Source organism: Somniosus microcephalus, chromosome 5, assembly GCF_052327205.1.
Source record: "Somniosus microcephalus isolate GS21.2 chromosome 5, FLI_Smic_1.0, whole genome shotgun sequence".
In the NCBI taxonomy this organism is placed as follows: Eukaryota; Metazoa; Chordata; class Chondrichthyes; order Squaliformes; family Somniosidae; genus Somniosus; species Somniosus microcephalus.
In genome coordinates, this window is record NC_140991.1 from 205,629,077 (window position 1) to 205,653,116 (window position 24,040).

A 24,040-nucleotide genomic window follows, 5' to 3' on the forward strand; every position below is an offset into this window, starting at 1 on the left:
CAGGTAAGGCGACCAAAACTGCACACAATATTCAAGGTGCGGTCTCACCAAGGCCCTGTACAACTGCAGCAAGATATCCTTGTTCTTGTACTCGAACCCTCTTGCTACGAAGGCCAACATACCATTTGCCTTCTTAACCGCCTGCTGCACCTGCATGCTTACCTTCAGCGACTGGTGTACAAGAACACCCAGGTCTCTTTGCACTTCCCCTTCTCCCAATCTATTACCATTCAAATAGTAATCTGCCTTCCTGTTTTTGCCACCAAAGTGGCTAACCTCACATTTATCCACATTATAGTGCATTTGCCATGTTTCTGCCCAATCACCCAACCTGTCCAAATCGTGCTGGAGTTTCACGACAATCTCCTCACAGCATATCCTCCCCCCCCAGCTTTGTGTCGTCTGCAAATTTGGAGATATTACATCCAATTCCCTCGTCCAGATCATTAATATATATTGTGAACAGCTGGGGTCCTAGGATCATGGGCCACCCGCACTTCTCTGCTAGCAAGTAGCTGGAGAGAACCTTGCTGCACATCAGTGGGGCCATGAGGACCCGTCTCTGTACTGACAGTCCTCATAATGGGGACGTCTATGTACCTCTGATTCCTCTCCATGATGCATGCCCATCTATCCTCCATAGCTGACCATCTATTTAGAAGAGTGAGCATGTTCATTTGAGTCTGGCGGTTTATGTCCTCCGTGGAGGTTGCCGTCCTTTCCATGGCGGGACCTATATTTGCCATTGCATGCACCATGGCATTGCTCATGTTTGAGATGGACTCCGCCGTTCTCTGCACAATCACCATGGTTGCAAACCCAGTCAGAGCCCCCTGCACTTGGTCCTGAAACTCCAGCACCGCTCTCTTTCTGGATGGCCTGAGGCTCAGTGTCTACATGCAGCTGAGTAGAGCTAGGAGCATCCTGCGGCCTCTGACGAGGATTCTCCACTGCTGTCCCTGTCTCCACCATCTGCTCTTGCTCACTTCTGCGTTGTGATACACCAGGTGACAACACTACTCTAACTCGCGAATGACCCACCGTGGTGTGCGGCACTGCGCGTGATCATTTCTGCTGACACAGCTCCCTCAGAGGATGCAGCATCCTCTGAGGAGTCCGCAGGCTCTTCCTCCTGGGCAGTAGGGAGGGGGGCTCTTGATGGTCCTGTGGGAAAGGAAAGACATGAGTTAGACTGCAGGCCCATTCCATTTCCAATGACATCAGATGCCATAGGTGTCACTCACGAAAACCAAATAAGATGGATGGAGAAGCATTCTGTCACCAGGTTGTTCAACTGAGCCCGTCTCTCCGTCCCCCACTTCGAGCTGTTCCCCTGATCCCACAATTTCCAGAGCGGTCTCCTTAGCGTTGGTCAGCTGTGATAAGGATGGTGGTCCTCCTCCTGTTCTCTCCGTCTCCCTCTTATTGTGGGCTCTCTTTTCCTGCAATGAGGGAAAGAAGTGGAGTTTCAGTGAGAGTGATGGAAGGAGTGTAAAGAATGGATAGGATAGATGTTTAGAAGGCGACTGTGAAGGAGGGGATTCCCATAATGGAGTTCCCTCCTTTTGAGTTGTCAGCTGTCAGTGCATAACCTTGAGGGTGGGTGTGAGGGGTGCATAGTAAGATGGGAAAGTGAATCTGTGCATAGGGAGAGAAGGATGGGGGATGGTTCAAGGGATGTTAGGTTGAGTCAGGGTGTGCAGGAGTAGGGTTGGCAATGCAGAGTGATGGGGATGTGATGACAGGCACAGCAGTATTAAGGTAAGTGACCTTTTATACTCACTTTTCCAGAATGCAGGAGATCATTGAACCTTTTCCTGCACTGGACCCAGGTGCATCTATACATAGACCTGGCATTGACCTCCTCAGCTATTCGCAGCCAGTCTGCATTTGTCTGCTGAGGAGGTTTCCTTCTTCCATCAGATGGGTACAGGATCTCTTGACATCCTCTGACTTCCTCCACAAGAATATGGAGGGAGTCCTCGTTGAAGCGGGGAGCTACCTTCTGTTTCTCTGCGGGCATGGTGGTGAGAAACAGCAGTCAGAAGCACCAGAAACGACCAGAGATCCAATGGGGAAATGGCCCCCTTAAATGCACTGGCTGCAATTGTATCAGCAGATCAGCTGAACAGACCCGCACCTTGTGATGAGGGCAGGTAACCCACATGGCGGGCTTAATGAAAAATTGCGTCAGCAGGCCGGCAGCGGGATGGGAACCCGCCTCCAGGAAGAAAATCACGGCCCAAGAATTTATGCACATAATCCATGCGGACACACAAGTGGCATACTGAGGGAATGCTTTTAGTTTTTACATTCATAAGCAAAAAGTAAGAATTCTAGTTTGAAGCTCATTGGAATTATGACTTTTTTTACTGCTTAAAAACAAAACATTTTCTATAATTACCATAAACTGGTGGCTGTGCAATAGAAAATCCTTGTCGATTTTTAAGTGGTAAAGGTGGTGGGGGAGGGGGAGGAACAGAGTACAGAGGTGGCCGCATCAGGCTGGGTGCCTGTTGGTTTCTGCTTGTAAGTTCCGTACTGGATGACCTGAGTGGTGGAAGAGGGGGTGGTGCTAGTTTTCCACCATTGTGTACTAGAAAACAGAAAAAGTTAACATATGAATTAATGTGCAAGATCAATAGAACACAGCAAAATTAATAATAGACATTACAGCCTATAGGTACTTTGATAGCAAATCTGTACAGAGAAACATAACCATCTTAGTCATAGAATCATTAAAATTTACAGCACAGAAGGAGGCCATTCAGCCCATCGTGTCTGTGCCGACCAAAAAGGAGCTATCCAGCTAATCCCACTTTCCAGCTCTTGGTCTGTAGCCTTGCAGGTTACGGCACTTCAAGTGCATATCCAAGTACTTTTTAAAAGTGATGAGGGTTTCTGCCTCTACTACCCTTTCAGGCAGTGAGTTCCAGACCCCCACCCCTCCTCCACTCTGGGTGATAAAAGTTCTCAACTCCCCTCTAATCCTTCTACCAATTACTTTAAATCTATGCCCCCCTAGTTATTGACCTCTCTGCTAAGGGAAATAGGTCCTTCCTACCCACTCTATATAGACCCCTCATAATTTTAGACACCTCAATTACATCTCCCGTCAGCCCCCTCTGTTCCAAAGAAAACAATCCCAGCCTATCCAATTTTTCCTCATTGCAAAAATTCTCCAGTCCTGGCAACATCCTCATAAATCTCCTCTGTACCCTCGCCAGTATAATCACATTGTTCCTGTAAGGTGGTGACTAGAGCTATATTCAGTACTCTAGCTGTGGCCTAGAGTGTTTTATACAGTTCAAGCATAACCTCCCTGCTCTTATATTCTATGTCTCGGATAATAAAGGCATAAATCCCGTATGCCTTCTTAACCAGCTTATCTACCTGTCCTGCTACCTTCAGGGATCTGTGGACATGCACTCCAAGGTCTCTCTGTTCCTCTACACTTCTCAGTGTCCTACCATTTATTGTGTATTCCCTTGTCTTGTTAGCCCCCTCCAAATGCATTACCTCACTTTTCCAGATTGAACTCCATTTGCCACTTTGCTGCCCACCTGACCATTTGCCATTTTGCTGCCCACCATTGGTAGCTTCCTGCAGTCTATAGCTTTCTTCCTCACTATCAACCACATGGCCAATTTTTGTATCATCTACAAACTTAATTATGCCCCCTATATTGAAGCCTAAATCATTGATAATATACCACAAAAAGCAAGGGACCTGGTACTAAGCATTTCAGAACCCCACTGGAAACAGCCTTCCAGACAAAAAACACCTGTCGACCATTACCTTTTGCTTCCTGCAACTGAGCCAATTTTGGGTCCAACTTGATGCTTTCCCTTGGATCCCATGGGCTTTTACTTCTCTGACCAATCTGCCATGTGGGACCTTGTCAAAATTAAAATCCAAGTAGACTACATCAAACACACCACCCTCATCAACCCGCCTCAAAAAATTCAATCAAGTTAGTCAGACACAACCTTCCCATAACAAATCCATGCTGACTGTCCTGGATTAATCTGTGCCTTTCTAAATGAAGATTAATAAGGTCCATCAGAATTTTTCCAATAATTTGCCCACCACCGAGGTTAGGCTGTCTGGCCTATAATTACTCGATCTATCCCTTTCTCCCTTTTTAAAAACAGTACAACGTTAGCAGTCCTCCAGCACCACACCTGTAGCCAGAGCGGATTGGAAAATGACGGTCAGAGCCTCCGCTATTTCCTCCTTTGCTTCTCTCAACACACTGGGATACATTTCATCCGGGCCTGGTGATTTATCTACTTTCAAAGATACTTCCTCTCTCACCTTGGTTATCTCCTCTAATGTTTCACACGCCTCCTCCTCAACTACAATGTCTACATCGTCCCTCTCTTTTGTAAAGACAGATGCAAAGTATTCATTAAGAACTATACCCACGTCTTCCCCCTCCAAACACAGGTTACCTTTTTAGTCTCTTAGTTATCTTTTTGCTCTTTATGTATTTATAAAACATCTTTGGGTTTTTCTTGATGTTACTTGCCAATATTTTTTCATGCCCTCTCTTTGCTTTCCTAATTTTCATTTTCATTTCACCCCTGCACTTTCTATACTCCTCCAGGCTCTCTCAGTATTTAGCTCTCAGTACCTGACATAAGCTTCCCTTTTTTGCCTTATCCTACCCTGTATGCCGTTGACATCCGGTGGGTTCTAGATTTGGGAGTCCCACCCTTTTTCTTTGTGGGAGCATATTTGTTCTGAACCCTCACTATCTCATTCTTGACTGCCTAGTCATAGACATAGAAGATAAGAACAGGAGTAGGCCATTCGGCCCCTCAAGCCTCTTCCGCCATTTAATGAGATCATGGCTGATCATCCAAATTCACCCTGCTTTCTCCCCATATCCCTTGAGCCTTAAGAAATATATCTAACTCCTTCTTGAATATAATTAATAAGTTGGCCTCAACTGCCTTCTGTGGTAGAGAATTCCACAGGTTCACCACTCTCTGGGTGAAGAAATTCCTCATCTCAGTCCTAAATGGCTTACCACTTATCCTTAGACTGTGATCCCTGGTTCTGGACTCCCCCACCATCAGGAACATCCTTCCTGCATTTAGTCTGTCTAGTCCTGTTAGAATTTTATAGGTTTCAATGAGACCCCTCTCATTCTTCTAAACTCTAAACTCTAGCGAATATAAGCCTAATCGACCCAATCTCTCCTCATACATCATTCCTGCCATCCCAGGCATCAGTCTGGTGAATCTTCGCTGCACTCTCTCCATGGCAAGAACATCCTTCCTCAGAAAAGGTGACCAAAACTGCACATAATACTCAAGGTGTGGTCTCACCAAGGCCCTGTACAACTGCAGCAAGACAACCTTGCTCCTGTACTCGAATCCTCTCGCTATGAAGGCCAACATACCATTTGCCTTCTTAACTGCCTGCTGCACCTGCATGCTTACCTTCAGTGACTGGTGCACAAGGACACCCAGGTCTCGTTGCACGTCCCCTTTTCCCAATCTATTGCCATTCAGATAATAAACTGTCTTCCTGCTTTTGCCACTGAAGTGGATAACCTCACATTTATCCACATTATACTGCATTTGTTATGCATCTGCCCAACCTGTCCAAATCATACTGGAGTTTCTCATAACTATGCTAAATCTAACTGAATTTTGATCACTACCACCACATTGGTCTCCCACTGATACCCGTGTCCATAACCAGCCCCTCTCTTGTTGGGCTTGCTACATACTGGCTAAAAAAGTTCTCTTGAATGCATTTTAAGAATTCTGCACAATTTATTCCTTTTACACTGATTCTATCTCGGTTAATATTAGGTTTGTTGTAATCCCCTACTATTACTGCCCTATAGTTTTTGCACTTTTCCGAAATTTGCCTACATATTTGCTCTTCTATCTCCCTCTGACTATTTGGGGGCCTGTAGTACAATCCCAGCAGTGTGATTGCCCCTTTTTTGTTCTTCACTTCAACCCATAGGGCCTCATATGATGATCCTTCTAACATATCATCCCTCCTCACAGCTATAATTGTTTCATTAACCAATAGTGGTCCCTCGTCCTTTTTTATCCCCCTCTATCTTGTCTGAAAAACCTGTAACCAGAAATGTTGAGCTGCCATTCCTGCCCTTCCTTCAGCCATGTTTTAGTAATAGCAATGATATCATACTTCCACATGTCTATCTGTGCTCTCAGCTCATCTGCCTTATTCACTAGACTCCTTGCATTGAAGTACTGCCAAACCCCTTTGTTGTCTATTTTCCTCTGTCTTCCAAACTCACTTCCTAATTTAAAATTAAAGAGAGAAAATGCTGGAAAGTCATCGACCTGAAACGTTAACTCTGTTTCTCTCTCCACAGATGCTGCCTGACCTGCTGAGTATTTCCAGCATTTTCTCTTTTTATTTCAGATTTCCAGCATCCGCAGTATTTTGCTTTTGTATCACTTCCTAATTTACTGCCTTCTATTTCCAGATTGCACTTTCTCCCTTAAGAACATAAGAAATAGGAGCAGGAGTAGGCCATTCAGCTCCTCGAGCCTGCTCCGCCATTCAATAAGATCATGGCTGATCTGATCTTGGCTTCAACTCCACTTTTCTGCCTGATCCCCATAACCCTCGACGCCCCTGTAGTTAAAAAATCTGTCTATCTCAGCCTTGAATATGTTCAATGACTCAGCCTCCACAGCTCTCTGGGGTAGAGAATTCCAAAGGTTCACAACCCTCAGACGAAATTCCTCCTCATCTCCATCTTAAATGGGCGACCCCTTATTCTGAATCTGCCCTCTAGTTCTAGATTCCCCCACAAGGGGAAACATCCTCTCAGCATCTACCGTCAAACCCCCTCAGAATCTTATATGTTTCAATAAGATCACCTCTCATTCTTCTAAACTCCAATGAGTATAGGCCCAACCTGCTGAACCTTTCCTCATAAGACAACCCCTTCATCCCAGGAATCAACCTAGTGAACCTTCTCTGAACTGCCTCCAGTGCAAGTATATCCCTCCTTAAATGAGACCAAAACTGTACGCAGTACTCTAGGTGTGGTCTCACCAATGCCCTGTACAGTTGTAGCAAGACTTCCCTACTTTTATACTCCATCCCCCTTGCAATAAAGGCCAACGTTCTATTTGCCTTCCTAATTACTTGCTGTACCCGCCTGCTAACTATTTGTGTTTCATGTACGAGGGCACCCAGATCCCTCTGTACCGTGGCATTCTGTAGTCTTTCACCATTTAAATAATATTTTGCTTTTCTATTCTTCCTACCAAAGTGGATAACCTCACATTTTCCTACAGTATACTCCATCTGCCAAATTTTTGCCCACTCACTTAACCTATCCTTTTGTAGACTCTTTGGGGGGAATTTTGCCGGCGCTCAGGGGGCGGCTTTGGAGGCTGGACTGCTGGCAAAATTGCAAAGATTGACAGCGGGTCCCAAATCCGCTGTCAACCTATCTCCATACAATCTTCCCAAGTGCCGGGTTCCCGATTTGCGCAGGGACCCGACACCTAGCGGCGGGAAGAGGATTATAGGCACTTAGCTGCTTCTTAACAAGTATTTAAGAAACAGTTAAGAGGCTTTTTTCCAATTTTGCCAGTTGGACTGCGGGCTTCCCGATGTCCAGCCACCATGCCAGGTAATTGTGGTGTGCTGTGGGTCTACTGTAATGTTTCTGCATTGATGACAGCTGCAGAAGTCGTGTGAAGGGGAGTTTCAGAGGTAAGAAAATGTCGGGAAAATCATTTTTAATGTATTTAGACTTTTCTGTAGGTAACAAGGTTTGAAGTGTTTGTGTAGTCCTACCTCATTGGGAGAACCTCTCTCACCAGTGACAGATCACTTCTGTAACCTCATCTGCAGCTGCCATCTGTTTTATCCTAAGGAGTCACTGAAGAGCCTGGGTGCAAGGGCTCACCTTTGTACAGTGATTGGCAGTGTTTGCAGCACCTCAATGCTGTCAAACACTGAAAAAATCATCTGTCAAAAAAAAGTGCGTGTCCCCTTTAAGAAAACCGGCAGATTACACGTCATCAACTGACATCATTTGACTCCGGTTTTCTCTCAATTGGCTGGCAAGCCCGCAGGGCGGGCTTAACAAGACCAACTGTTGTAAAATTACATCTGTGCATCGGGCATCGTTAGTGGCAGGAATCTGAACCCGCAAGTCAGCTGACCCACTCCCAACTTGCACCTCCTCACAACTTGTTTTCCCACCTATCTTTGTATTGTCAGCAAATTTGGCTACAGTGCACTTGGTCCCTTCATCCAAGTCATTAATATAGATTGTAAATAGTTGAGGCCTCAGCACGGATCCCTGTGGCACCCCAGTAGTTACAGATTGCCAACCTGAAAATGACCCATTTATCCCAACTCTGTTTTCTGTTAGTTAGCCAATCCTCTATCCATGCTAATATATTACCCCCAACACCATGAGCTCTTATCTTGTGCAGTAACCTTTTATGTGGCACCTTATCAAATGCCTTTTGCAAATACAAATACACTACATCTACTGGTTCCTCTTTATCCACCCAGCTCGTTACATCCTCAAAGAATTCTAATAAATTTGTCAAACACGATTTCCATTTCATAAAACCATGTTGACTCTGCTTGATTGTATTATGATTTTCTAAATGTCCTGCTACTACTTCCTTAATAATGGATTCCAGCATTTTCCCAATGACAGATGTTAGGCTAAGTGGCCTATCGTTTCCTGCTTTGTTTCCCTCCTTTCTTGAATAAGGGTGTTACATTTGCAGTTTTCCAATCCGCTGGGACCTTTCCAGAGTCTAGGGAATTTTGGAAGATCACAACCAATGCATCCACTATCTCTGCAGCCACTTCTTTTAAGACCCTAGGATGCAGGCCATCAGGTCCAGGGGATTTCTCAGCCTTTAGTCCCATTAGTTTGCCTAGTACTTTTTCCTCTAGCGATAGTCATTGTTTTAAGTTCCTCCCTCTCTTTTGGCCCTTGATTTTCCACTATTATTAGTATGCTTTTAGTGTCTTCTACCGTGAAGACAGATACAAAATATTTGTTCAAAGTCTCTGCCATTGCCTCGTTTCCCATGATAACTTCTCCAGTCTCATCCTCTAAGGGACCAATGTTTACTTTAGCTACTCTCTTCCTTTTTACATTCTTGTAGTAGCTCTTACTGTCTGTTTTTATATTTCATGCTAATTTACTCTCAATCTATTTTCTCCCTCTATTATTTTTTTAGTCATCCTTTGCAAGTTTCTAAAAATTTCTCAATCTTCTGGCCTACGACTAACCTTCGCAACTTTGTATGCCTTTTCTTTCAATTTCAGGCCATTGTCGGGAACGGTGAGAGCAGAGTTTCAGTGAGTATTTAAACTCACTTTCGCGGGCTTTTTCCCCCACTGGCCATTGTCGGGAGTGGTGAGAGTGGAGGTTCAGTGAGTATTTAAACTCACTTTCGCGGGCTTTTTCCTCAGAGGCTTATCAATCTCACAGACCAGCGGTGGCGTTCCAGAGCCACGTCACGATTCAAAACGTGACGTGGGCAGGAGGAAGCAGCTGATTGGATGAGTACGATCAGGTGAGTATTTATACTACTCTATAGTTTGGCAGTTAAGGTTCATAGTTTATAAAGTTTAGAAGGTCTTAATTTTGTGGTTATAGTTTCTAAGGTCTCTGTTGTGTAGCGGGGTGTGCTAGGAAACAAGGGCCCTTGAGTATATCATTTAATAGTATAATTGGTAGTATTGATTTAATTTAAATTAATTAAAGGGTAAGTCATGGCAGCAAAGCTCGGCCCCGTGGCATGCTCCTCCTGCACTATGTGGGAAATCAGGGACACTTCCTGTGTCCCTGACAACCATGTGTGCGGGAAGTGTATCCAGCTGCAGCTACTGGCAGACCGCATTGCGGTGCTGGAGCTGCGAATGGATACATACTGGAGCATTCGCGATGCTGAGGACGTCGTGGATATCACGTTTAATCAGTTGGTCACACCGCAGGTAAAGGCTGCACAGGCAGGAAGGGAATGGGTGACCACCAGGCAGAGTAGTAGGTGCAGGCAGGTAGTGCAGGGGTCCCCTGTGGTCATCCCCCCCTCAAACAGATATACCGCTTTAGATATTGTTGGGGAGGATGGCTTATCAGGGGAAGGCAGCAGCAACCAACTTCCTGGCACCATGGTTGGTTCTGCTGCACGGGACGGGAGGAAAAAGAGCGAGAGAGCTATAGTGATAGGGGATTATATTGTAAGGGGATAGGAGTTTCTGCGGCTGCAAACGAGACTCCAGGATGGTATGATGCCTCCCTGGTGCAAGGGTCAAAGATGTCTCGGAGCGGCTGCAGGGCATTCTGGAGGGGGAGGGTGAACAGCCAGTTGTCGTGATGCATATAGGTACCAACGATATAGGCAAGAAACAGGATGAGGTCCCAAAAGCTGAATATAGGGAGTTAGGAGGTAAATTAAAAAATAGGACCTCAAAGGTAGTAATCTCAGGATTGCTACCATTGCCACGTGCTAGTCAGAGTAGAAATAGAAGGATATTTCAGATGAATACATGGCTAGAAGAATGGAGCAAGGGGGAGAGATTCAAATTCCTGGGACATTGGAACCGGTTCTGGGGGAGGTGGAACCAGTACAAACTGGACGGTTTGCACCTGGGCAGAACCGGGACCGATGTCCTAGGGGGAGTGTTTGCTAGTGCTGTTGGGGAGGGTTTAAACTAAAATGGCAGGGGGTTGGGAACCTGTGCAGGGATACAGAGGAAAGGAAAGCAAGGATAGAAGCAAAAGACAGGAAGGAGAAAAGCAAAAGTGGAAGTCAGAGAAATCAAGGGTGTAAATCAAACATGGCCACAGTAAACAATAATTCTAAAAGGTCTAAGAGTGTTAAAAAAACAAGCCTGTAGGCTTTGTGTCTTAATGTGAGGAGCATTCGTAATAAGGTGGATGAATTAGCTGCACAAATAGATGTAAACGGATATGATATAATTGGGATTATGGAGACATGGCTCCAGGGTGACCAAGGCTGGGAATTCAATGTCCAGGGCTATTCAATATTCAGGAAGGACAGGCAAAAAGAAAAAGGTGGTGGGGTAGCATTGCTGGTTAAAGAGGAGATTAACACAATAGCAAAGAAAGATATTAGCTCTGATGATGTGGAATCTGTATGGGTAGAGCTGAGAAATACCAAGGGGCAGAAAATGTTTGTGGGAGTTGTATATAGTAATGCTGAGGTTGGGGATGGCATTAAATGGGAAATTAGAGATGCGTGCAATAAGGGCACAGCAGTTATCATGGGTGACTTTAATCTACATATAGATTGGTCTAACCAAATTAGTAACAATACTGTGTAAGAGGAATTCCTAGAGTGTATACGGGATGGTTTCCTGGACCAATATGTCGAGGAACCAACTAGAGATCAGGCCATCTTAGACTGGGTATTATGTAATGAGAAAGGATTAATTAGCAATCTTGTTGTGGGAGGACTCTTGGGGAGGAGCGATGATAATATGATAGAATTCTTCATTAAGATGGAGAGCGAAGTAGTTGATTCAGAGACATGGGTACTGAATTTAAATAAAGGAAACTACGGTGGTATGAGGCGCAAGTTGGCTAGGATGGATTGGGGAATGTTACTTAAAGGGTTGACGGTGAATAGGCAATGGCAAACATTTAAAGATCGTATGGATGAACTACAGAATTTGTTCATCCCGGTTTGGCATAAAAATAAAACAAAAAAAGGTGACTCAACATTGGCTAACAAGGGAAATTAGGGATAGCATAAGATCCAAGGAGAGGACATATAAACTGGCCAGAAAAAGCAGCAAACCTGAGGATTGGGAGCAGTTTAGGATTCAGCAAAGGAGGACAAAGGGATTAATTAAGAGGGGGAAAATAGAATATGAGATTAAGCTTGCAGGGAACATAAAAACTGAATGTAAAAGCTTCTATAGATATGTGAAGAGAAAAAGATTGGTAAAGTCAAGCGTAGGTCCCTTGCAGTCAGAATCAGGGGAATTTATAATGGGGAACAAAGACATGGCAGACCAATTAAATACATACTTTGGTTTGGTCTTCACAAAGGAAGACACAAATAAATTCCCAGAGATGTCGGGGAACATAGGGTCTAATGAGAGAGAGGGACTGAATGAAATCAGTATTTGTAGGGAAATGGCGTTAGGGAAATTGACGGGATTGAAGGCCGATAAATACCCAGGGCATGATAATCTACATCCTAGGGTACTTAAGGAAGTGGCCCTAGAAATAGTAGATGCATTGCTGGTCATCTTCCAAAATTCTATAGACTCTGGAACAGTTCCCATGGATTAGAGGGTAGCTAATGTAACCCCACTATTTAAAAAAGGTGGTAGAGAAAAAATGGGGAATTATAGACCAGTAAGCCTGACATCAGTAGTGGGGAAAATGCTAGAGTCCATTATAAAAGATGTAATAGCAGAGCACTTGGAAAACAGTGACAGGATCAGACAAAGTCAACATGGATTTACAAAAGGTAAATCATGCTTGACTAATCTACTGGAATTTTTTGAGGATGTAACTGGTAGAATAGATAGGGAAAACCAGTGGATGTGGTGTATTTGGACTTTCAGAAGGCTTTCGATAAGGTCCCGCATAAGAGACTAGCGTGCAAAGTTAAAGCACATGGGATTGGGGGTAAGGTACTGACTTGGATAGAAAACTGGTTGGCAGACAGGAAGCAAAGAGTTGGAATAAACGGGTCTTTTTCCGAGTGGAAGGCAGTGACTAGTGGGGTACCGCAGGGATCAGTGCTAGGACCCCAGATATTCACAATATATATTAATGATCTAGACGAGGGAACTAGATGTAATATCTCCAAGTTTGCAGACGACACAAAGTTGGGTGAGCATGTGTGCTGTGAGGAGGATGCCGAGAAACTCCAGTACGATTTGGACAGGTTGGGCAGATGCATGGTAGATGCAGTATAATGTGGATAAATGCCAGGTTATCCACTGATGGCAAAAACAGGAAGACAGATTGTTATCTGAACAGCAATAGATTGGGAAAAGGGGAAGTGCAACGAGACCTGGTGTCCTTGCGCACCAGTCGCTGAAGGTAAGCATGCAGGTGCAGCAGGCGGTTAAGGTGGCAAATGGTATACTGGCCTTCATAGCGAGAGGATTCGAGTACAGGAGCAAGGATGTCTTGCTGCAGTTGTACAGGGCCTTGGTGAGACCACACCTTGAGTATTGTGTGCAGTTTTGGTCACCTTATCTGAGGAAGGATGTTCTTGCCATGGAGGGAGTGCAGTGAATATTCACCAGACTGATACCTGGGATGGCAGGAATGATGTATGAGGAGAGATTGGGTCGATTAGGCTTATATTCGCTAGAGTTTAGAAGAATGAGAGGGGATCTCATTGAAACTTATAAAATTCTAACAGGACTAGACAGGCTAGATGCAGGAAGGCTGTTCCCGATGGCGGGGGGAGTCCAGAACCAGGGGTCACAGTCTAAGGCTAAGGGGAAAGCCATTTAGGACTGAGATGAGGAGGAATTTCTTCACCCAGAGAGTGGTGAATCTGTGGAATTCTCTACCACAGAAGACAGTTGAGGCCAATTCATTAAATATATTCAAGAAGGAGTTAGATATTTCTTAAGACTAAGGGGATCAAGGGATATGGGGAGAAAGCAGGGACAGGGTACTGAATTTGGGTGATGAGCCATGATCTCATTGAATGGCGGAACATGCTCAAGGGGCCGAATCGCCTATTCCTGCTCCTAGCTTCTATGTTGCTATGTTTCTATACCCTCCTTAACTTCCTTAGTTATCCACGGATGGTTTATCCTTCTCATAGAGTCTTTCTTTCTCACTGGAATATATCTTTGTTGAGAATTATGAAATATCTCCTTAAAAGTCTGTGACTGCTTATCTACTGTCTTACCTTTTAAATCTATTTTCCTTCTGAATCTATGCTCAGGTTCCCATCCCCCTACCAAGCTAGTTTAAACCCTCCCCCCAAACAGCACTAGCAAACCTGCCTATGAGGATATTGTTCCTGGCCCTTTTCAGGTGCAACCCATCTGGCTTATACAGGTCCCACCTCCCCCAGAACCGGTCCAAATGCCTCAGGAATCTAAAGCCCTCCCTCCTGCACGATCTCTCCAGCCACACACTCATCTGCTCTATCCTCCTTTTTCTGTACTCACTTGCACACTTGAGTGGTTTTAGTCATGGGATAAATTAAATAAATTACCAGCAGAAAAGCTGAAAGTGACACAAAAATGAACAAAGGAACAGGAGTAGGCAATTCAATCCCTCAAGACTGCTCAACATTCAATTAGATCATGGCTGATCTGTATTTTAACTCCATCTACCCGACTTGGTTCCGTAACCCTCAATACCCTTGCCTAACAAAAATCGATCAATCTCAGTTTTGAAATTGTCAATTGACCTAGCCGCAACAGCTTTTTGGGGGAGAAAGTTCCAGATATCCACTATCCTTTGTGTGAAGAAGTGCCTTCTGATATCACCCCTGACCGGCTTAGCTTTAATTTTAAGGTTACGCCCCCTTGTTCTGGACTCTCCCATCAGAGGAAATAGTTTTCTCTATCTACCTTATCAAATCCTTTAATCATCTTAAACATCTCAAATAGATTACCTCTTAATCTTCTATATTCAAGGGAATACAAGCAGTCCTCAAAATTTAACCCTTTTAGCCCCTGTATCATTCGAGGGAATCAGTGCTGCACCCACTCCAAGGCTAATATTTCCTTCTTGAGGCAGTGCCCAGAACTGAATTCAGAACTCCAGATGGGGTCTAACCAGAGCTCGGTACAGCTGTAACATAACTGCCACCCTTTGTATTCCAGCCCTCGAGATAAAGACCAACATTCCATTTTCCTTTAAAATTATTTTTGTACCTGTCCACTAGCTTTGTGATTTCTGTACTTGCACCCCTAAATCTCTGCTCCTCTACAGTTTCTAGCTTCTTGCCATTTAGAAAATACTCTGATCTATCTTTCTTAGGTCCAATGTGAATGACCTCACACTTTCCCACATTGAATGCCATCTGTCACAGTTTTGCCCGCTCACTTAATCTGGCAATATCCCTTTGTAACCTTCTACTCCCATCTCCACTATTTACCATGCCACCTAACTTAGTGTCGTCAGCAAACTTAGATAAACAGCTACAACACAAAAGCAAAATACTGCGATGCTGGAAATCTGAAATAAAAACAGAAAATCCTGGAAATACTCAGCAGGTCAGGCAGCATCTGTGGAGAGAGAAACATAGTTAACATTTCAGGTCGATGACCCTTCGTCAGAACTGGAAAAAGCTGGAGATGGAACAGGTTTTTAAGCAAGTGCAGGGGCAGGGAAAGGGGGGAGGGGAGGAAAGAACAAAAGGGAAGGTCTGTGATAGGGTGGAAGGCAGGAGAGATTAAGAGACATTAAGAGAGATTAAGAGATGGTGCAAGGCAAAAGGAGATGGTAATGGGACAAGTTAAGAAACAAAAGATGGCTCTAGATGAATTGTAAATGGCACTGGCAGAATGAAAGACAGCTGCCATGTGGGAGAGAAAAAAAAATGGGAAAAAAAGGGGGCAGAGGGTCTGGTCTGAAATTGTTGAACTCTATGTTGAGTCCAGAAGGCTGTAAAGTGCCTAATCGAAAGATGAGGTGCTGTTCCTCGAGCTTACGCGGAGCTTCAGTGGAACAATGCAAGAGGCCGAGGACGGAGAGGTCAGAGTAGGAGTGGAGCGGAGAATTAATGTGACAGGCGACCGGAAGCTCGGGGTCACCCTTACGGACTGAATGGAGGTGTTCCGCAAAGCGGTCACCCAATCTGCATTTGGTCTCCCCAATGTAGAGGAGACCGCATCGTGAGCAGCGAATACAGTATACTAAATTGCAAGAAGTACAAGTAAATCGCTGTTTCACCTGGAAGGAGTGTTTGGGGCCCTGGACAGTGGGAAGGGGGGAGGTAAAAGGGTAGGTGTTGCATCTCCTGCCCTTGCACGGGAAGGTGCAACTCCGCTCCACTCCGACCTCACACACTGTTCCAACGAAGCTCAACGTAAGCTCGAGGAACAGCATCTCATCTTTCGATTAGGCACTTTACAGCCTTCTTGATTCAACATAGAGTTCAACAATTTCAGACCATAACCTCTGCCCCCTTCCTTTTTTTTTTCCAATTTTTTTTTTTTTTTTTTTCTTTTCTTTCTCCCACATGGTAGCTGTCTTTCATTCTGCCAGTGCCATTTACACTTCATCTAGAGCCATCTTTTGTTTCTTAACTTGTTCCATTACCATCTCCTTTTGCCTTGCACCATCTCTTAATCTCCCCTGCCTTCCATCCCATCACAGACTTTCCCTTTTATTCCTTTCTCCCCTCCTACCTTTCCCTGCCCCTGCACTTGCTTAAAAACCTGTTCCATCTCCAGCTTTTTCCAGTTCTGACGAAGGGTCATTGACCTGAAACGTTAACTCTGTTTCTCTCTCCGCAGATGCTGCCTGACCCGTTAGATATACGGCTCTCTATTCCTTTATTTGTCAATATCGTGAAAAACTGTGGCCCTAGTACTGATCCCTGGGGGTCGGTGCTGATCACATCCTGCCAATTTGAGTACATACCCATTATCTCTATTTTCTGTCTCCTAACTCCTAAGCAATTTCCTATCTAAGCCAATATGTTGCCTCCAATTCCAGGCGCTCTCATTTTTGTTAACAGTCTCTTATATGGAACCTTGTTGAATACCTTCTGGAATTCCATATAAATAACATCCATATACACTCCCTTACCTACCATGTTAGTTAGCTCCTCAAAAAATTCAACTAGGTTCGTTAGACATGACTTGTCCTTTACCAGTCCATGCTGTCTCTCTCTGATCAGCTCATATTTGTCCAAATGCTCAGTCATTTCGGTCGTAATTAACAGATTCTAGTAACTTCCCACAACTGACGTTAGATGGGTTGGTCTATAACTTCCTGGTTTATCTCTCTTACCCTTCTTAAATAGTGGAGTGACATTGGCAATTTTCTAATCCAAGGGGACACTTCCTGAATTGAGTGTGTGTGTTTGGAAGATCATGACTAACGCATTGACAATTTCCTCACCTACTTCTTTTAATACCTTGGGTTGGAAACCATCAGGTCCTGGAGATTTGTCTATCTTTAATAACTTTAGTTTCTCCATTACCGTGATTTTACTTATAATGAATCTAGCCAGTTCCTCCCAGTGATTTATTTTTCGTTTTCCTTGTATCTCTGGTATTTTATCCTCATCCTCTACTGTGAAGATGGATACAAAATAGTAATTTAGTTAAGTCTGCCATTTCCTGATTTCCAATTAGTAGCAACACAACCCCCTCTCTCCAGCTGCTGGCTGCTAATGGAAGAGGACAAATAAGCATTCTGGCTGGTGAAGTAGCTGCCGAACCGCTGAAAATACCCTGTAAAATAACATTCATAAGCTGAGCTCAGACCACATCCAGCCCTAGTGCAACGCACAAGTCTTGTGGGACATCAGCACTGACAGTTTGTTGTGAAGCTTTCTCATCTTCAGCTGGATTTATTTCAAATGTATTGACTTCATGATAGAATGTTGCTCTTTTCAACCCCACACTTTTTAAAACTACCCTTCTAAATGCCTAAAAGTAGCATGAATCAATATTTCCTGTTGTTAACTGCTGTACTTAATCCATTAGGGAAATGTGATCTTGTTTTTTTTGTAATTAACTCAATCTACTATAACTACAATTCACTGTGACGGACAATGCAATACCTCTAATAGAACCACTGTTGTTGTATAATCTACTGGTTCTTACCTCCAGATCTAGCAGAGACTTCCCTTGCAGGCAGTTGGGTTGTGTATGACATTTGACCAGAAGATGAATTTGAGCCAGGTTGACTATAGGCAGGAAATGGTGGTGGTGGTGGCGGCGGCGGTGTTTGTGGTGGTGGAGGAGGAGGAGGAGACATTGAAGACATACTTGGTCTGTTGGAAAAGCTCGGTAATTTTGGAGGCAAGGGTGGAGGAACTTCTACATTGCTTAATAAAAGCGGAGGTGGTGGTGGTGGAAGAGGGCTTTCAGCTTTACTGTAAGAAGTAATGGAAGGAGCTGGAGGTAGTGGAGGTGGAGGAAGAGGAAAATCTGTACAGTCTTCAATACAAAGTAAAGAAGGTGGAGGTGGGGCAGGGAACAAGAAATCTGAAGCATGATCTTGGAAATTATGGGAAGGTGGAGGGGGAGGAAGTGGAGGTGATGGTGGTGGTTGTGTGTATTGAAATTTAGATGGTTTAACACTTGGAAGTGGAAGGGGAGGGGGAGGGGGAGGGGGAGCAGCTGGAGGGGGAGGGGGTTGTGTTATTGCTACTGATTTTGTAGGTTTATTATTAAAAGGAGGACAGAGTGTACGGGAGGGACACACTGACAGAGATTTACCCTGACATGAAGGATGAGCGAGAGGAAGGGGAGGAGGCACAAGGGCAGACACATTAAGATGCCCCTGAATTGCCCTTTGCACTTTAGATAAATCAAAGGGTTCTAGACGATCAGGTGGGTTGGATGTACTTTTATCATTTCTGCTACTGTCATTCTGGACCGGGTATCTTGACGTTTTCATACCAAAAGGTTGAATAGCTGGTTTGGAACCTCTCTCTGAAAATAACAAACACTGCTATGATTAAAAAAGCACACATTAAATTTTATTAATTGTAAAACCTATTGCACTGCAATGCAAAAATTATATTTTCTATGAATTTAATTTATCAAATCTCCAGTGGGGTCAGAATTACAATGTGTAATAACATTGTAAATTAGTTTGTAGAGTTTTTCTGTTTCGTATTTCTAGTGAAATCAAACAGATTCCCAAAAATATAGTCACAATTTCACTAGAAATCTTCATAAACAGATTTACGATGCCACTACATGTAGTAACAAAAAAAATTCTTAACCCAAATAAGTAATACCAGAGTGATATCAATGTACAGCTTACTTGCTGTGTGTCGCTAAGTACCGTAATAAGGGTTTAAAACTTTATGGCTGGAATTTTATCATTTTTGTTAAGGCACTAAGGGGATAGTTTTCCAACTTCATGCAGCTGCTGATGATTCTCACCCACCAGCATATTGGAAGTTCAAGTGTGCGAGGCCGACATATTTCTGATCATTAAAATTAACCATAAAATAAAAGTAAATTAAATAACTAAATATGGTTTTATAAAATCTATCCCTAATGCACATGGTAATCAAAATTTTATCTATTTTTAAAGTACTAATCTATTCTCTCCCCTGCCCCATCAGCATGTGGAATAGGCCACTCTGGGGCAGGGGGGGGGGGAGGACGATGGAGAGCAGGTGGATCGACCACAGGAATTTGAGCGGGAAACCAGGTCTGGACAGTTTCCATCACATGCAACCTGCAGTCCAAACCCGTCGGAGATGGGCAGGTGAGTCATCCGCCCGCTCCCTACATGACTAGACAGACTTTGAGGTTGCATGGTGTTGTTCCGAGAAACTGCAGCAAGCATACCCTTCCATAGACCCAGTCAAACTCACCCCTGCTGACAACAAGCATAGGCCTCGAGAAGGTCCTAAACATCAAAGACAGGGAAGTTGTTTAATCTCAGAAGCAATCAATAACCTAATAATGGACAATATTGTTCTGCTGCAATGAATAAATAATTTCTGAGACTTTAATCTTTGTCCGTTAAGGGCCTGTAACCTCTCTCCATCGGAGATACAGGGTGCCACACCAATTTTCCAGGACACGTGCCTCTGATGCGTCACTACAGGCATGGGCTGCCTGACCAGACTATTTAAATAACCATCTCTTTCATTTGGAACATGGTCAATGATTTGCCCATCCGAGCAGCAGAGTCTTGGAATTTCGGGGCCTCTGTCACCACGAGGTGCGTGGGTTATTGGTTTGACTAAAGTATGTAAAAGTACCACTAACAGAAATCTGATTTTTTTCAGCAGAACCAGGAAAACAGCTGTTTTGCTAGCTTGGGAGTATTGCTTTTTTCAGCAGTACTGCTTAATGTTGGAACGTCCCCATTGTAATAGGACAGTTAATAGATGTGATGGCAACACTCAAGTTGGGATTCATTTTTTTTTTTTTAAAAAGATTGACCATGACCTACCGAAGGGGAAAGGAATCCATATTGAAACAGGCATATACTGGTTTTAAAATGGAGGATTGGAATGACCACAGACTCTCTAGCAACATGTATCACAATCCATCCTTGAAACTTCAAGGAGAACAGAACATGAAGTTGGTAACATATAAACATTCTAGATATACAAACAAACAAATTATATATATATATATATAAAAAGGATCCGTCTGTCTGTATGTCCACTATACACTCAAAAGTTAGAGCGTACCTACACATATGTTATATCAAAAGAAAGTTTATGATTAGGGGAGTCTCATAGGCATATTTATTTTTTGGTCAGACAAAAATTGTTCGGACAGTATACAAAAAACGTTCAAAAATCCGCTCATTAGCGGTTGACCAATCCTACCGCTCATTAGCGTTGAGTGACGTGATGGTTGACCAATCCTAGAGTTCAGTGACCTGATGGGCGTTTCATTCCATGTGTGGGCGGGACCTAATCCTGCAGCCTCCCGAAACGTAGCCGCCATTTTTTTCCCTGCTTTTACTCAACAGCGAGCGAGGCTGCTGTGGCGGCCCGCCGGAGCGGGAGGTGAGTTGGGGTCACTCGGGCCGGGCCTGACAACCGCTCGGCCCGAGATACAGAGCAGGGGAGCGGCAGCGGCCGGCCGTCAACCGCGCGGCCCTGTAAACTGCCGTTTTACAAAAAAGCCTGGGCAACGCCGGGCCCCCCCAGCTAGTTCTTCATATACTGACAGCACAATTCTATCGATCACCTCAGTTTTGTGCTGAGGTGCAAAGATCACTTATGATCTTAGCATTAGCCAATGGAGAATTTACTTTATTTTTCTAGAGGGGTACTATAACTTCACCTAACACTACTTGGCCTAGAAGTTCGGGGGTTTAGCGCCGGCCGTTAAGGACTGTTTTGATAAAAAATGGTGGGTAACTCACTTCCACCTGTTCCCGCAGCAGCTGCCATTCTGGCTAGGTGATGGCGCTGCCATTGCCAGCGTCACTCCAGATATTTAGATTAGGCAGATCGTGACGTCAATGAGTGTGCAATGCTGATTTGATGCATGATTTGCCATTTTGGACATCACTGTTACATTTAACACCCTCTCTGAATCATGACCAGCTGACCAAGCGTTCAGCAGCAGGAAGGAGCCCCCAGCAGCACGATCAACAACTTGCACATTGTGGTAAACCACTAATCTGCCTGTAAAGAACATGTCTGGGCATGCCTCAGCTGGCTCCACCCCTAAGCCCAGGTATAAAGGTGATTGACCTCCAGTCCCCCTGGCTTTAAGGATCGGTCTACCAGCAGAGGCATGCTCGTATTCTTTTGTTAATAAAAGCCTACTTGTTATAAGTTTAACTCTTAGTCTTCTGGAGTTATTGATGGCGCATCACACATGACTTGCTTTTTCAGTTATACTGGCTCTGTCTAAGTTTGTGCAACTGTTGAGCTTTCTAAACTTGCTTAAAGTTGCTGAGGTCACAGAGAATGTTGCTGCAAGTGGAGAAGGCCTTGCTTCTCATTTAAAGGCTTCTGCTCACACCACTTGCTTCCAGTCATGGGGGCTCTACTTGCAGTGCCCCTTAAGTATAATAAGGAGATGGAGCGAAGGTAGCGAAGAAGAGGCCAAGGTGATCACAGAGGGAGGAGGGCTCTCAGCAGGAGGCTTTACCCACCTAGGGTCTTCTGAGAGCATCTCTCCTACCTACACTTAAGAAAGGAGGCTCCCCTTCACCAAGGAGGTGGTCACAGAACTGTCACCTCTTGCAACTAGACCTGCAGCAGCCTCAAGGCGGGGCGATGACAGCTCTCCCAGTGGCCCTCAAGGTCACAGTCACCCTCAATACTTTCGCCACTGGATCCTTCTAATCTGCAGCAGGCGACATAGCTAACATCTGCCAGTTCGCTGTCAATTGCTGCATCCATGAGGTCACAGAGGCTCTCTACTCCAGGAGAAGGAACTTCATTGTCTTCTCTCTGAACAGAGAAGCAGGACAAGTGCACCTGTGACTTTGCCAGGATAGCAGGCTTCCCCATGGTGCAGGGCACCATCGACTGCACACGTAGTTTTGCCAGCACCGTATACCAATGCTGAGATTTTCCATAACCACAAAGGCTACAACTCACTTAATGTAGTTGTGCAACCATGCCCAGCACATCATGATGAATGCCCGTTATCCTGGCAGTAGTCATGATGTCTCAGTATGCAAGCAATTTTCCAACACTATGTCAAGCCCAAGGGTGGCTGCTTGGAGACTAGGGCTATTCGCTCTGTACCTGGCTGATGACTCCCCTCCGCAACCCCACTACTCGTGGCCAGCACTCATATAAATGAGAGCCATGATGCCATGAGGAACATCATCGAGCAGGCCATCGGGGGTGCTCAAGCAATGGTTCAGCTGCCTTGACTGCTCAAGAGGAGATCTCCAGTACTCGGCAGAGCAGGTGTCCCGCTGCATGCTCCACAACTTGGCCATCATGAGGGGTTCTGCGACCACTTCAGGAGAAGTAGGAGGTGGAGGAGGAACAAGGGAGAAGGCAGGCAGCAAATCTCCATGCCAGACGGGCTGTTGGTGAGCGCCTCATCAGTCTCTGATTCCGGTGAATAAAACCCTAATCCCCATTGCTCACCTATCATACTATCCCTCTGTCACGGAACATCACAGCATCCACCTGGGCACAAAACTGAAATGAGAGCCACCACAAAACACACATTCCAAACAAAAGTTATAAATTTATCAAAGTCAAATCAAAAGAACAAAGTCAATTAATCACCCTTGTGCATTCTCATAGTGCCTGTCATTTGTGTGCCTTTTCCTACTCTAGTGCTCCTACGAAGTGCTCCCAAAGTGGCTGCAGCATGACTGGTGGAAGGCTGCTGACTTTCAGTGTGGGAGACTCAAATGGCCTTGCAGGACGACTTCGATCAGCTGTGGACCTAGAAGGCCTGGCTGTAGACTGCGCCACCTCAGCATGTGCGGCAGCAGTCTAGGCTGGCTGGCTGGCAGGCAGCTGCAAGGGCAATGGTGGAGTGGCAGTGATGGAAGTAGGAATACTGTCATCCTGAGAGAGGGCAGCAGGTTTGTGCTCCACAGACCCACTGCCACTCTCCTGGGGCGGCATCTCAGCAATCCTAGTAATCTGTTGGAAGACAGATTGCTGGCCTGCTGCGACACCCTGCAAGCCCCTTTCCACACTCGTAAACCCAGCGATGGTGGCAGCAGTCTGAGCTTTCACTGTGGCAGTGAGCCGTTGGGTCGCTTCCGCCTATGCTGCAATAGAAGTTGCGAGATTGACTATCACGCCCACCAGCATATTTGGGTCGCCCATCATTTCCAGCTTGGAATTCATGGGCTTCAAGCTCTGCGCAAAACCTCATGCAATACTGGAGCTGGATTCCTCCATACTCCTTGACACTGACAAGAGGCTCTCTGGCAGGCTTGCCATTGCACTTAGCTTTTCCGTGTGTATGCCCATCAACCTTCTTCTGAAGGTCGCCCCATCGAGGTCATCTGACTTCTGTGAAGCAGAACTCAGGTGTGAACTCACCCTCCAAGGAGCTAGCACCCAAGCTACCCTTTCCCCCTGGCTACAGTCCACTCGTGCCCGGTAACTCATCGCGTGCAAATCCCACCTCTATACTACCCCCTAAAGTCCGCACAGTGCCATTTTCTGATCTGGTGTCTGCAAGTGTCAGATGTAGTGCCAGTGTCTCCAATTATTCTCCTCCATCAGTGTCTTCCTCATGTTCAGGGACAGGCTGGGCTGCTGGCAGTTCTTGGGCATCTGAAAGCAGGAAGGCAAAAGGGATGGGTTGTGGTGAGGGGGGGAAAGCAAGACATCCATGCATTCATCATCAGCAGCCTGTAATTGAGAAGAGATTGTGGGATGAGGGGCAAGTGGGATGCAAGAAGAATGATTAGGTATGAGCA

At 45.0% G+C, this 24,040-nt stretch overlaps 1 protein-coding gene across 11 annotated transcripts in view; it reads right to left on the reverse strand.

The window, feature by feature from the left end:
* Positions 1-24,040, reverse strand: part of LOC147117531 (WAS/WASL-interacting protein family member 3-like) — a 145,769-nt gene that overhangs the window by 11,852 nt on the left and 109,877 nt on the right. For all 11 annotated transcript variants that reach the window (XM_085988602.1, XM_085988601.1, XM_085988593.1 and 8 more), the window contains 2 exons: positions 17,794-18,627; positions 2,405-2,596 (listed from right to left, as the gene is read on the reverse strand). In XM_085988602.1, coding sequence (XP_085844728.1) covers positions 2,405-2,596; positions 17,794-18,627 — 1,026 coding nt within the window. The remainder of the gene's footprint in view (positions 1-2,404; positions 2,597-17,793; positions 18,628-24,040) is intronic.